The following is an 11,980-nucleotide window of genomic DNA, read 5'->3' as shown; positions in this document are numbered from 1 at the left end:
ATTATTCCTTTACGGTTTTGACAGTCCTTAACTTGGCTTACTTTAGATGATGAATATAGAGCATAAAATGTCTTTTGACAATGTATATAATTTCACAGTGGGACTCTACAGAGTCGGAATCTAAAAATAACTACAGTAATTTATAATTGATAAATTCAGTGAACTGTATAAATTTTTTTGAAATACAGAAATGTAATGGAAGATGGTATTAAATGTATAAATAAATGCATCCTTTACACATAAATGTACAATTTTGGAATGACATGCACAAACCTGCTCGAATATAATTGAACACACACACACACACACACACACACACACACACATATTAGTTATTAGAATATTAGTTAACCAAATTGACAAAATATTTCAAACCTATTTCCTAGCGCATGGACCCTGTAACATCGTCAGACTGAACACACATTTAATGAGGGATTGTTTTATTTATATTATATACATGTCCAATAGATGGTTTTACAGTGGTGAAACGCGGCAATATGACGTATCTTACAGTGCTGATACAAAGCATTTTCGCATTAAAACATGTATTATAGTTTTTTCTTATTGTTAAGTCATCATGAACAGAAATATGTCCTCAACAGTGTTTGCATGGCCAGTGCATAACAGTTAATACAATGATTATATTGTTCATATACGTATTAATTCGTGGATCTTATTTTTATGCATCTTTTAACTATACTAACTGAATAACTATGTTTTAAGCGCATTAAGAACGTCTAAAATGAAACATATGTGTTCTGGTGAAACGGCTTTTCCGCGGACAATGGCGTGTCTCTGAGCTCCGTCAGAAAAGGGCAAATCGTATGACGTTTTACTGTGGGCTAATACTACTGTTATAAACTGTGTTGATACAATCTGGGAGGAAGAGACACATAGAAGAGTCACAGGGACTTGGATCCGAGTTTCTTATTAAATTCTGAGTTTCGGTTTCAGATTCGAATATTGCAAAGAACCGAACACCAAACATTCTATATGCATTATTGCAAAACACGTAGAATAAACAACGCAAAGCAAAGTCTTTCAGGTAATCCATATTCATCCGCTTTAGCGTCCCTCTACACAACTCACAGAACATACCCGGATGGAGCTGTCATGGCCGCCGTCAGTGACCTGCTAGGCTAAAGAGAAAGAAAGGTAAATTCAGCTTAAGTCTTTCGTTTTACATCGTTCAACCTGAAGTATCAATAAAGTATTTCATATAAATTCTAAAGATGATATTGCGTTGGAATAGATACATAATTTTGTATTTTAAAATATATAATTACTTACTTATTTGAGGCGTGGGTGGGGGCGTCTGGATATCTGAAATTTGTAACAAAAATAGTGCCCGGCTATCTCTACTAGTCAAATGTTTATTTGTTAGTTTGGACACGAAGCGCTATTTTTCAATCGATTGCTTAATCATGAGAGATGAACTATGTAGATGTATGTTCTCGGATTAAAGCATAAACGCGCTTGTTACATGATATAATGTATTCGTCCGCGTTGCTTTGAAGTTGTAGCATGCATTAGGTTTTTTTTATTGAAAAGTCAACTGGGAGTATCAACCTGAGAGGTCAGGGCCAGTTTTCACACTGTAAATTGTTTTCTTTTCAACTGAGAAAACTAGTTGGCTTAATGTTGATTTTATGTAGTATTTGCTTAGGATCCATTTTCCCCCTGTATAAGTGGAGAATTCCATTGAAAACACTTCCTTGAAAAGTAGTGAACATAGGGTACATGTAGAGATTATAGTGGTTCTACAACTGAAAGCAGATTTTATTATGAACCTGTTAATGCTATTGAGTCTTCCTCATATACCCCTATAAACATACACTGGAAGAAGGTATCTAGTGTTAGTATTGATGCATTATACCGCTGTTCCACTGTGCAGTAATGTATTTGTAGGGTAATACATTATGATTATTTTAGTCAGGTATAATGACCAAGCCCAACTATTCTGCAGATTTCTCCTTTGGTTGCAGCCTGAATGGAACAGGAAATCAAGATGACTGCTGTAAACTTATGAACACTGTAAACTGTGGAGCTTCCATGACTCTGTTTTGTTCATTAGGAGAGGAGCAAAACCTGACTGTTAGGTTAAATGGGATGGAACATGATTATCTATAAGACACACCTGTGGCAGAATACATCGTGGAGAATGTACTGATTTGTGTTTTGTTGAACCCTTGAAGATTACAATGATAAGGCCCTCGTGTTAATATTTTGGGGTATCATTCACTTAACATTTTGGTCTAATTAGATAACCAAGTTTCTATTGTTATAATGCATTTTTTTAAATGTTTGTAAAAACATGTTGCATTTACTAATCTTAATATTTCTGTTACTCTTCAGTTATTTTTCTTACCAGTTATAGAATTTAACTGTACCAGCATTTATTAAAAGAAGTTAAATAGATCTTGACAAACTGACATTTCGCTTGTGATATGTGCTATTTTGACTTTTAATTGCTGGCAAAAAAGTTTACTGGTGAATATTTCAAGCATGGGATAGCAAGGTACATGCCTGAATAATTTTACACGAGCTTCATTAGTTTACTTTGACTTTGGAATAATCCATAGAATGTTGTATCTGTTGTTTACACTTCTGTAACACTTCTTAGGTGAGGGTAAATCTACAATACATTCTTTGTGACTTTATTTTAATATTTTTTATACATGTTATAGACCACTGCAAAATTAGACCCCAGTTTCTCTTTCTGTTGATATTTGCTTGACGTGCAAATGGAATCCATGCTTGTTTATGCTTTTTTTTATGCTGACAAACATATGCTTTAAATAAGTGAAATAGTGTGTTATAAAAATAACTCTCTCTGATATTTTATGTGGGGGGAACTTATAGGGTTAAGTATGTAAATCAGGGTTAACCACTTCCTGTCCTAGAGGGCCAGTTTGTAATGCAGTTTGCAGATTTCCCTGCTCAGACACACCTACTAAAACTGTTAATTAGCTGATTAGGTTGTGTTTGAGCACGGAAATCTGCTAACTCTACTGGAATCTGACCCTCCAGGACTTGAATTGGGAAACCATGATGTAAATGTTTTGGTGACTTGATGTAAGTTCTAGCAACTCCTGGAGATTTTTTCATAAATGCACTGATTAAAATAAGTACCTGTAGAATGTTTGCTTTTGTTGGTTGTGCAAACCAGTAAGGATTACTGTGTAGATAACTAGTCACATTCATAATCATTATTGCTTTATTATTGTGTTTTGCTTGTAACCATTGAACTGAATTTCATGTAATAGGCAGTTTAACTACAGTTAAACTTTCCTGAGTTAACACATTCTCCCTCCTATACTTTTACGTGCATATTATCTAATATATATTACACGTCTTTGTATTTTCCTGATCAGGGTCAAATCTTAATCACCTGTCTTGCTTAATTTGACAGCAACCAGAGAATTGTTTGCTTGCAACGTGACATTAAAATATTATAAGTATGACAATTTTTAGGCACAAAATGCAATTATTCCTTTTCTGTAACCTGTTAGTTCTGAAGAATCTCATGCCATACTTGTCTGATGAATGTGGTTTGTACTCTTAAATGAAGTACTGCGAAAGTAATAAGTAGTGTATGCTAATATAATTATTATTTACTGGTATCAAGCTATTTTTTGCACAGCCTACATCCTTTTACTAGATCATTTTGCTTCGTTTAGGCTGAGATGGCAGAGATGATGGGCCAAGACTTATTAGAGCTTCACCAATCCAATATTGAGATTGGTTTTGGAACTGATCCATCCCTATTTCACGGATCGGGTATGGGCCGTATACCGATCCATGTCCGATACTTACTTATTTAGTTATCAGCAGTCTTGCTAAATTAATTTGTACAATCAATCACATGACAGCTCTTTTCCATTTTAGATGTGTTTTTTTGCAGAATTAAATTCTATTGCTGCCACTCAGTTTTTTTTTGCCACTCAGTGGGTGTGAGCGCGTTGACATTTGTCTGCTGTGACTTTACGTGCATACCTTTTGCAGTAGGAAGAGTGTAAGAACATTGAATAAGGTGATGATCTGGAGAGATTTTATGGTTTTAACAACAACTAGTAGCACCACAATTTGCAATCTTTATAAAGACGAAGTTTTGAGAGGTGGAAGAAGCATTTAGTGGAAAGTTCCACTAAACAAAGAGCGCGCAACTGTGCGAGACAACATGAGTAATATGAAAAAAAGTTGATTTGGGAGTCGCTAGCTTCGGCTGTTCTGCACATTCGCTACAGCTTGTGATACACGAGAAGCTGCTATTGCAACAAAACGTAAATGACTCTGTTGTCAGCAGAAGAAAAATTTTGGAGTATTTTAAGCATTTACCACTTGCATATACTTTCTTGGAAGAAGAGTCTTGTATCAGAATCTTTATCTGCAGTTGTGCATCGGAATCTGATCGGAGCTGAAACAATGTTAGCCCATCCCTAATTGTGATGTTGACGTTCCATGTTATGCACAAGCCAATTTTTTTTGTTGTAGGATACAGTGACATTATTTACATAAAATATGAAGGAAATCTAAGATGGGCAGTTCATGGCATTGGGTGCACTTTCTAGATTTAAAGTGGCTGGTTTGTGCACATCATGTCTTTCCTCAAAATAATAAGTGTTTCATTTTTAATCGTAATCATTTGTATCTTGGGGTCACTTTCAATTCCCTGTACTAGATGGTAGATAAAAATTTTTTCTTCTACAGAAGTCTGTAGATTTATGAGCAGTGGCTTATATATTGTCATGGTGTAACCAAGTGTTTTTTTGTTTACCAATGTTAATATATATTTTTGAGTATCTATACTCTATATATTGCATTCTGCCATAAATTCTGTTGGACAGCTAGGTCTATGAAATTCTGTGTGGAAAATCACAGTGGTATAATTGGTTTGGAAAATATGCCAAAAATAAAAATGTTACTGTTTTAAGTATACCAACTAAACATGCTTTATATTATCTAGCAATATTAGTATTAATCAGAGTGTTTTTCTCTTTTGTAGAAATCTGTACATTTAAACATGGAGGCAGACCACACCACCCAAGATGACCCTCCTGAAGGCAGTAATGTAGAAAATGATGAGAAAAACCCGAGGAAGCAACTGCAAATGGCAGTGTCAGTTCAGCTTCCAGTGATGCAGGATGTTTATGATCGTGGTCAGAGGAAAATAGTTCAGAGCCACGAGAGAAACAAGGTGCAGACAGCCAGGAAATCCTTCAAGAAGCCACCCCTTAAGGCACCCCAGAACCTGCAGGGGACGAGCATCTCTGGCAAAATACTCAGGTTTAGCTGTTCTGAATGCAAGGGCAACACAACATTTAGTCCTAATGACCTATCCAAGCATTTTCAGGGAGTTCACCAGGGAAGCCTACCTACTTTTCCATGTGATTTGTGTGGTTATATCACCCAAGATTTCTCCAACCTTCAGCGTCATCGGTTAGGGCACCGGGACACTTTTGTTAGATGTGAGATCTGCAATGACAGTGTTCAGTACACTCTGTTGCAGCTCACCCGACACTTCAGCATGTACCACAGCCTGAATGGCCTCTACCGCTGTGAAAGATGCAATTTTTCCACAAAGGATGTAGGAACAATTGTGCAGCACATACATCGGCATAACGAAATCCAGTACAAATGCCCAAAATGCAAGCATGTGAGTTACACAAGTGGAGAGTTTCAGAAACATCTTTTGGTGCACTCTGGGAAATTCACTTGTCAGTTCTGTGACTACAGGGCTCCCCGAAAGGATTACATCATTAGGCATATGAATTCTGCTCACTCTAAGGAGAAAAAAAACAAGTGGCGAGTAAAAGCAGAGAACTCTAAAACACTAATGAACTCATCACCTGGACTGAAGCTTCTGCTTACAAAGAATCCAGCCAGGGAAACATGGATGTCTAAGAGGCTACATGCCTTGTCTGGAGGTGGTCTACTGGAGGAATACGGAAAACTCTCCAATCCCGAAAAGACTCTGGAGGAGACTCAGCAATTCCTCGAGAGAACTGTTGCATCAGAGAAAGAGAGTAAGAAATGGATTAAGGCCCTTAAGACCGAACAGCAGTTTGTTTCGCAAGCCATTCCTTCTTTGTCACAGCCTAAGTTGGAGAATCCAGTTACACCCAATGCTGGATTTTTGAACCCCAGTAGCAATGGGCTCACTGTGCTCATGGTCAAAAATAAAATTTCAATCCCTCCAAATTGCACTACAAAAGTTATGGGGTTTAAGATGGTGGATGGAAAAAAGCATTTAGTCCTCAAAGTTATTCCATCAGGAAAGCAGGAGGCTACTCCTAAGACGGGTTTGTCATCATCTGCAGTGAAAGAAATGGACAGGCACACATCAGAAACACTTCTGACGGAAGAAAACAGTTCTGATTGTGCAGTTTTTGGTGTAGAACAAACCAGCAGCCAACTGAATTCCTCCAACTTGGACTCCAGTAAGAGCACAGCACTTGTGGGCTTAGACCCTCTTGTCAGAAGAAACAGCGAAGACACTTGTGTGGTACAGAAAAAGGGTGATGAGCAGCCTTCCAAGCCTGTACAGACAGATGAGTCTAGAATTTTGACATTTTCCGAGGCAAAAAACAACAATGACCAGTTCCCGTTATTGGAAGCCTCTGCACCTGCTGCCAAAATTGGCCCTGCCAATGAGAAGTCCCATTTCTTAAAATCCAGTGTGGAGGAAGCCAGTGAAATAAAAGGTGCAACCTCATTTACAGCATTTACTGATGCATTGAAACCGACTGTTACTCAACAAGAACAGAGATGTATAGCTCTAGAAGAAATGCATTCACCTACTGATTGTGAAGAAAATATTACCATTGACAGTGAAAGTAATTCTGGGTTAAATTCTTCCAGTGAAAAAGTCTTCAGTTTTCACAACTACTCGAAGGACACCTCTAGTTTTTCCTCTGATTTATCCCTACCTATTGAAGATCAGAGTTATTCAGAGATTCTGACGGATGGGCCCGAGCCAAATAGTTCTAAAATAGCGTCTTTGGCTGATAGCAACCGGACACCAGATGACTCATCCATGGCTAGTGAGCAGGACTGTCACAATGAAGAAATTCCAGAACAGCTTCTGTTGAATTCTGATCCTTTGATGGAAAAAGTGCCAGATAGTGAAATTGAAGTAGATGAATGTATTGCCACTGTTGAAGAAGAGTCGAATGGTTTGAATAACTTTCCAGGTTTGGCTTGCAGGCCGGATGCAACACTCAAAAGCACCTCTCAACGGGAAGGAAAACAGTCTTTGCTTCTTGGCAGTAACACTGATCTTAATGAAGAGAGAGAGACGAACATAGGCGATTTCAGTTCTGCCACCCAACATCAAAACCATGCCCCCGAAAAAGGTCTTGATGGCTCCTGCATTCAGAAAGTACCAGGAAGTTCATGTAATGCTGCTGCCTTGGGACGCATACTGGAGGAACATTCTGATGCTATTATTAGTCAGCAGCTTGAGAAGGAGAGGATTGGCACTGCTGTGACCAATGGTGTATTCAGACAAGCTACAACAACTTTGAGGATACTACAACCTGTTAATGTAAAAGATGGTAAGCAACAGGTTTTTCTTCAGACTGCTGAAAATAACTGCGCAGTGCCTGTTGAGCTACAAAGCAGTCCAGGATTTAAGATGATTTCAGGGTCTTCTGTTCCTCCGATTAATGTTTCTTGTTTGAAACCTGGAACTGAAAGACCAAGTAAGACGACAGCAGCACTGGCTTTCACTCTGAATAATGGCAGAATAGGGAAAGCTGCACGGGTTATGGGTGGCAAGGAAACAGGTTGTGGTTTACTTAAAGATGGGGAAGAAAACCCAGCCCTTAATTGTGTAAAGGAGGGTTCCAGTAGCAGTACCAGCCATTTATTGGTCAACAGTTCACCTTTAAAAGGACCTTTGATATTGTCCAGTCCAACCCAGTCTCTGTCCCGAGAACGGACTGTGAATGCACCGACATGTTTCTTGGTTCAGAGACCACTACCTGTAGTGGCAGCTGTTGCAAGGCCCAATGGGGAGGCTGCCAACCAAAGTCTCCAGAATCAAGCAATGAGGCCTATGTTGGCAGTACCAGTAAATTCTCAAGACCAAGCTACTATTTTACAAGCTGGCCGCCAAGCTTTTATCCTTAGGTATGTGTCTCCAGCTAAGACGGGGAAACCCCTGAACAGTCCAGAAGGAAAACCCACAAGTCAAATCCATCCAAATGACAGCGGAGGCAACAGGGTTTTTCTTAAGATAGTTCAAAATCTCTCCGATGGGGGCCATCCTTTTGGTAGTGGAGAACTGAATAGCAGTGTGCCAACACACGCTGCCGCTAATCAGCCCATCTATCTGGCTGCTGGTGCTTTGCAGTCGCCTTATGTTCTGCTGTCATCAAACCAATCCAATGTGACTGTTTCCACAGGATTAAAAACCTCAGGATCATCGCAAGCCCCCATGCATGCACCAATTACTGTTTCCCAGCTGCAGAAATTCTCTTCCGCTACCATACAAGGTAAGACTGGAGAAAAGAGTGGCGGTGAGGGCTTGAATAATAAACTCAAGAGAGTCCGGCTCCCTCCTCCAAGATCTAATCATCAGTTGGCCAAAAGAAAGAAGAAGAGGAAATCTCAGACTCAAGATCCTTCAGAACCTTTGGCTAAAGCTAAGCGGCACTCCAGCAAAAAAAATAAAGAGAAGGATTCTTTGCCTGATGCTGTCAATTGGAAGCCAGTACCTAAGGACGTTGAGAGAACATTGAGACTGTCCCCCTTCTGTCCTTCACAGCTCATTAAATGTCCTCGACGAAACCAGCCTGTTATAGTACTCAATCACCCAGATGTGGACATCCCTGAGGTGACTAACATCATGAGAACAGTCAGCAGGTACAAAGGAGAGGTCCTGAAGGTGGCTTTGTCCCAAAGAACTGTAGATGCGCTATCCGAGTTGAGCTGCAATCCTTTTAAAAGAAGTCACTCGGTACCCGACAACCCTTCTCATGGTCGACATAGTCGCAGAGAGAATACAGCGAGGGAAAGATTTATTTTAAAGCTGAAGTTAAAAAAGACCAGCAGGAATAAGTACCAGGTTGTGAATACTACCTCAGACTCCACTGAGCGGTCATCATCATTCAGCTGCTGGTTTTGTGGTCGAATATTTGACAACCAAGAGGAGTGGATAGGCCATGGTCAACGACATCTCATGGAAGCAACCAGAGACTGGAACAAGTTGTTTTAAACCATTTGCATTATGGGTAGTTGGAAAGCATTATATGTAAGTTCTAAATTATTAGTTAGAAAATATATACATCTAGTCCATTGACTGTAACTCTGCTAAAGGCTTTAGAAGTCCTAACATTATCTGATATTGTTGAAAATGACACTTAAAATGATCCCAATACTGTCACTGTTGAAACCTGTGATATGAAAAATATTTTTATTTCTCTCATCAAAGTAGTAAAAAGTTTTTTAGGTTCTCAATTTATGATGCTAAGGTCTTTTTGTGTGTCTGGTACAACGTTAAACCAAACGTGTAAAGGGTTTTATGTATATAATGGACTGAAATGTGAAAAAGAATGCATTGCACATATTGTATATAAAAGTTGGAAGAAATGAAGACATGCACAGTGATGTTAAACATGGAAGTGTTTCTGTACTGGCCAAATGATGGTTTCGAATATGAATGATAACGTATATTTGCTCAGAATTTCAGTAGCATTTTAGCATTTTACTTGTGTGACAACTGCATAATATACATACAGTTGAACTCAGGTGACTTTATTTTTTGTTTCCCTTGGAATAAGTAATCCAACTTTGTAACATTGAGTGATTTCTTTCTTTCACCTTTAATCATTAATGTTTCAAAAGCTTTTCTGTCAGGGAAGCATGGGATTCATTCATGTTTATTTTCAGTTTTTTCTTAATCCCTGTAAAACTTCATTTAGTTTGTCAAAACGGCATTATTGCATTATAGTTGTATATTATTCTTTAGTTTTTATTTCTGGCATATTGTCAGGAATTCTGAACATAACAAGCTAACAGAGTTTACGGGTATATTCATACTAATAGGTTCTCTATATTTGAAATGCAGATATCCAGTATGTGTAACAAGATTCCTGTGGAAATAATTTTCAAAAGCTGTTACATTCTACAGTCCGTTTTGCAGCAGTACAATGTTTCATGTTTTGTTTTATATTCCCCACAGTTAATTCAGATGATGCTTTACTTATCTCCAGTAATTATAACTGTCATCCCTAAGTAAAGTGTAATAGTCATTTATCCCAAATCGTTTGTCAAACCATGCATTTAAAATGAGCATTCATCATATGTATCTGCAAAAGATATTCAGGAGCATAATAATGTGTGCAAATATTGAACACATGCAAGACAGTTGCCTATGTGTCTCATATTAATGCATAACTTCACCAGACTCCCTCAGTTTTATTCCCATTTTCCAATTAGTTTGATTTCATCCGGTGATCTGAAATTCGAACAATGAATAATTATGTAACACATTTTTATATTTCGGAACCTTTTTTGACTTGTTCAACAAATCAATGTATATAACTTGGCATGTGGTATTTGGTATGCCTAATAAATTTTGTAAATCTGAAATTAAAATCCCTCCGATTCTTAGCTTCAATGCAGGAACAGCCTATATATAACTTTTTTCCCCTTGAAAAAATAACAGTATTTCACCATACATAGTATATTTCTCATGTTTCCTTATGCATGTCTGTAAATATGTGGTTCCCTTCAAAGTCATGTTCATTTCTTTAAAAACATATTAATAGCGTTCAGTCAGGAGTATTGCCGACTGGAAGTGTTATTTCAAATAGCGGATTTTGGGACTGAGACTTCTGTTTTCGTTGTCATTTCCATAGCTGTAAAGCTACTTTATTACTTGCGCATTGCATTGCCACTCCAAACATGTCAGACTGTAAATGAAGTAATACTAAGTAATACTATGTCTGGTCACATGACCTGACATCCTTTATACAGCGGAGCACTGGATAACCAAATAACATTTATATTTTTCGTTGCTTAAGAAAAAGAAATCACTCTTTGTAACTTTATTCTTTACATCTGGGTGATGGGTTCCATAAAGCTGTATGAAAATAAATCTATTTTTTCTACACAAAGTGCCTGAAAAGCTCTGTTACAGATTGACACTATATTGTACTGTATAAATCCCAGGTGGCATTCATGTGTTTAAACAGATTTGTAATAAATGTAAATACTTTGAGAATACGGCAACCTATATTTCCGTTGTCTTTGTTCTGTAATGTTTTTGCTTGTTTAGATATTATGTTTTGTAAATCTAAGCCAAAGTATGCCTTATATTTATTTGAATATGTTTGTTTTTCACATATCTCAAATTCTACTATTTCTAGGTAGTACACTTCACTTATACAGAAACCCATTCATTTTGACATTTGTACTCAAACCAAATATAAAACTGCATTTTTTTATCAAACTTTGGAAAGTTTATAACAACTGTACACCTGTACATTGAGCAGGTCTGAATATTTTTTGCTAATGAGGGACCAGCATGACAGTTTCTTCCAAAATGATTCCTCTACATATGTACAGACATATCTTTTTAGTGAGATCCAACTGAAACAGAGCCGACCGATGTGCAAGACCAAGGATGTTGTCTCATTGATGTTTCAGCACCTAATTTATTCTCCGTATTTTTCCAGAATTTAAGATATTAGACATGTGCCTGTTTTTTTTGTGTCGCAGTGTATAGACTTTTCTGGGTTTAAAAACTTCCACAGTACTTATTTCACTTAAGCACTTGATGTCCAGTAATCAGGGCCTCTGCTTTATCAGGGTTTCACAGCATAGCAGAGCTTGGTGCTGTCCTTGGTGTTACTTTGGCTGTCAATCAGAACTAGTGCGTTCTTCTGGTGGTTTTCAATGATGCTGCTGACACTGCTGAAGCGCTGGCAGCGGAAGACAGAGAGAACAGGGTCATTTTTTTCATTGTAATGTA

General features: G+C 37.9%; 2 protein-coding genes across 5 annotated transcripts in view; one reads left to right on the top strand and one right to left on the bottom strand.

Moving 5' to 3' along the window:
• Nucleotides 1-1,015: 1,015 nt before the first annotated feature.
• Nucleotides 1,016-11,238, top strand: LOC125738738 (zinc finger protein 518A). The gene is made up of 2 exons (XM_049007988.1): nt 1,016-1,155; nt 5,006-11,238. The coding sequence occupies exon 2, from the start codon at nt 5,024-5,026 to the stop codon at nt 9,218-9,220; it is 4,197 nt and encodes a 1,398-aa protein (XP_048863945.1). The 5' UTR covers nt 1,016-1,155; nt 5,006-5,023; the 3' UTR covers nt 9,221-11,238.
• Nucleotides 11,040-11,980, bottom strand: part of blnk (B cell linker) — a 25,902-nt gene continuing 24,961 nt past the window's right edge. For all 4 annotated transcript variants that reach the window (XM_049007989.1, XM_049007990.1, XM_049007991.1 and 1 more), the window contains one exon: nt 11,040-11,930. In XM_049007989.1, coding sequence (XP_048863946.1) covers nt 11,814-11,930 — 117 coding nt within the window. In that variant the 3' untranslated portion in view covers nt 11,040-11,813. The remainder of the gene's footprint in view (nt 11,931-11,980) is intronic.

Source organism: Brienomyrus brachyistius, chromosome 3 (assembly GCF_023856365.1).
Source record: "Brienomyrus brachyistius isolate T26 chromosome 3, BBRACH_0.4, whole genome shotgun sequence".
NCBI lineage: Eukaryota > Metazoa > Chordata > Actinopteri > Osteoglossiformes > Mormyridae > Brienomyrus > Brienomyrus brachyistius.
This window is presented reverse-complemented; position numbering and strand designations above follow the sequence as displayed.

Excerpts from the sequence above, each read along its gene's own strand:
- LOC125738738 (XM_049007988.1), top strand. The coding sequence starts at position 5,024 with ATGGAGGCAGACCACACCACCCAAGATGACCCTCCTGAAGGCAGTAAT.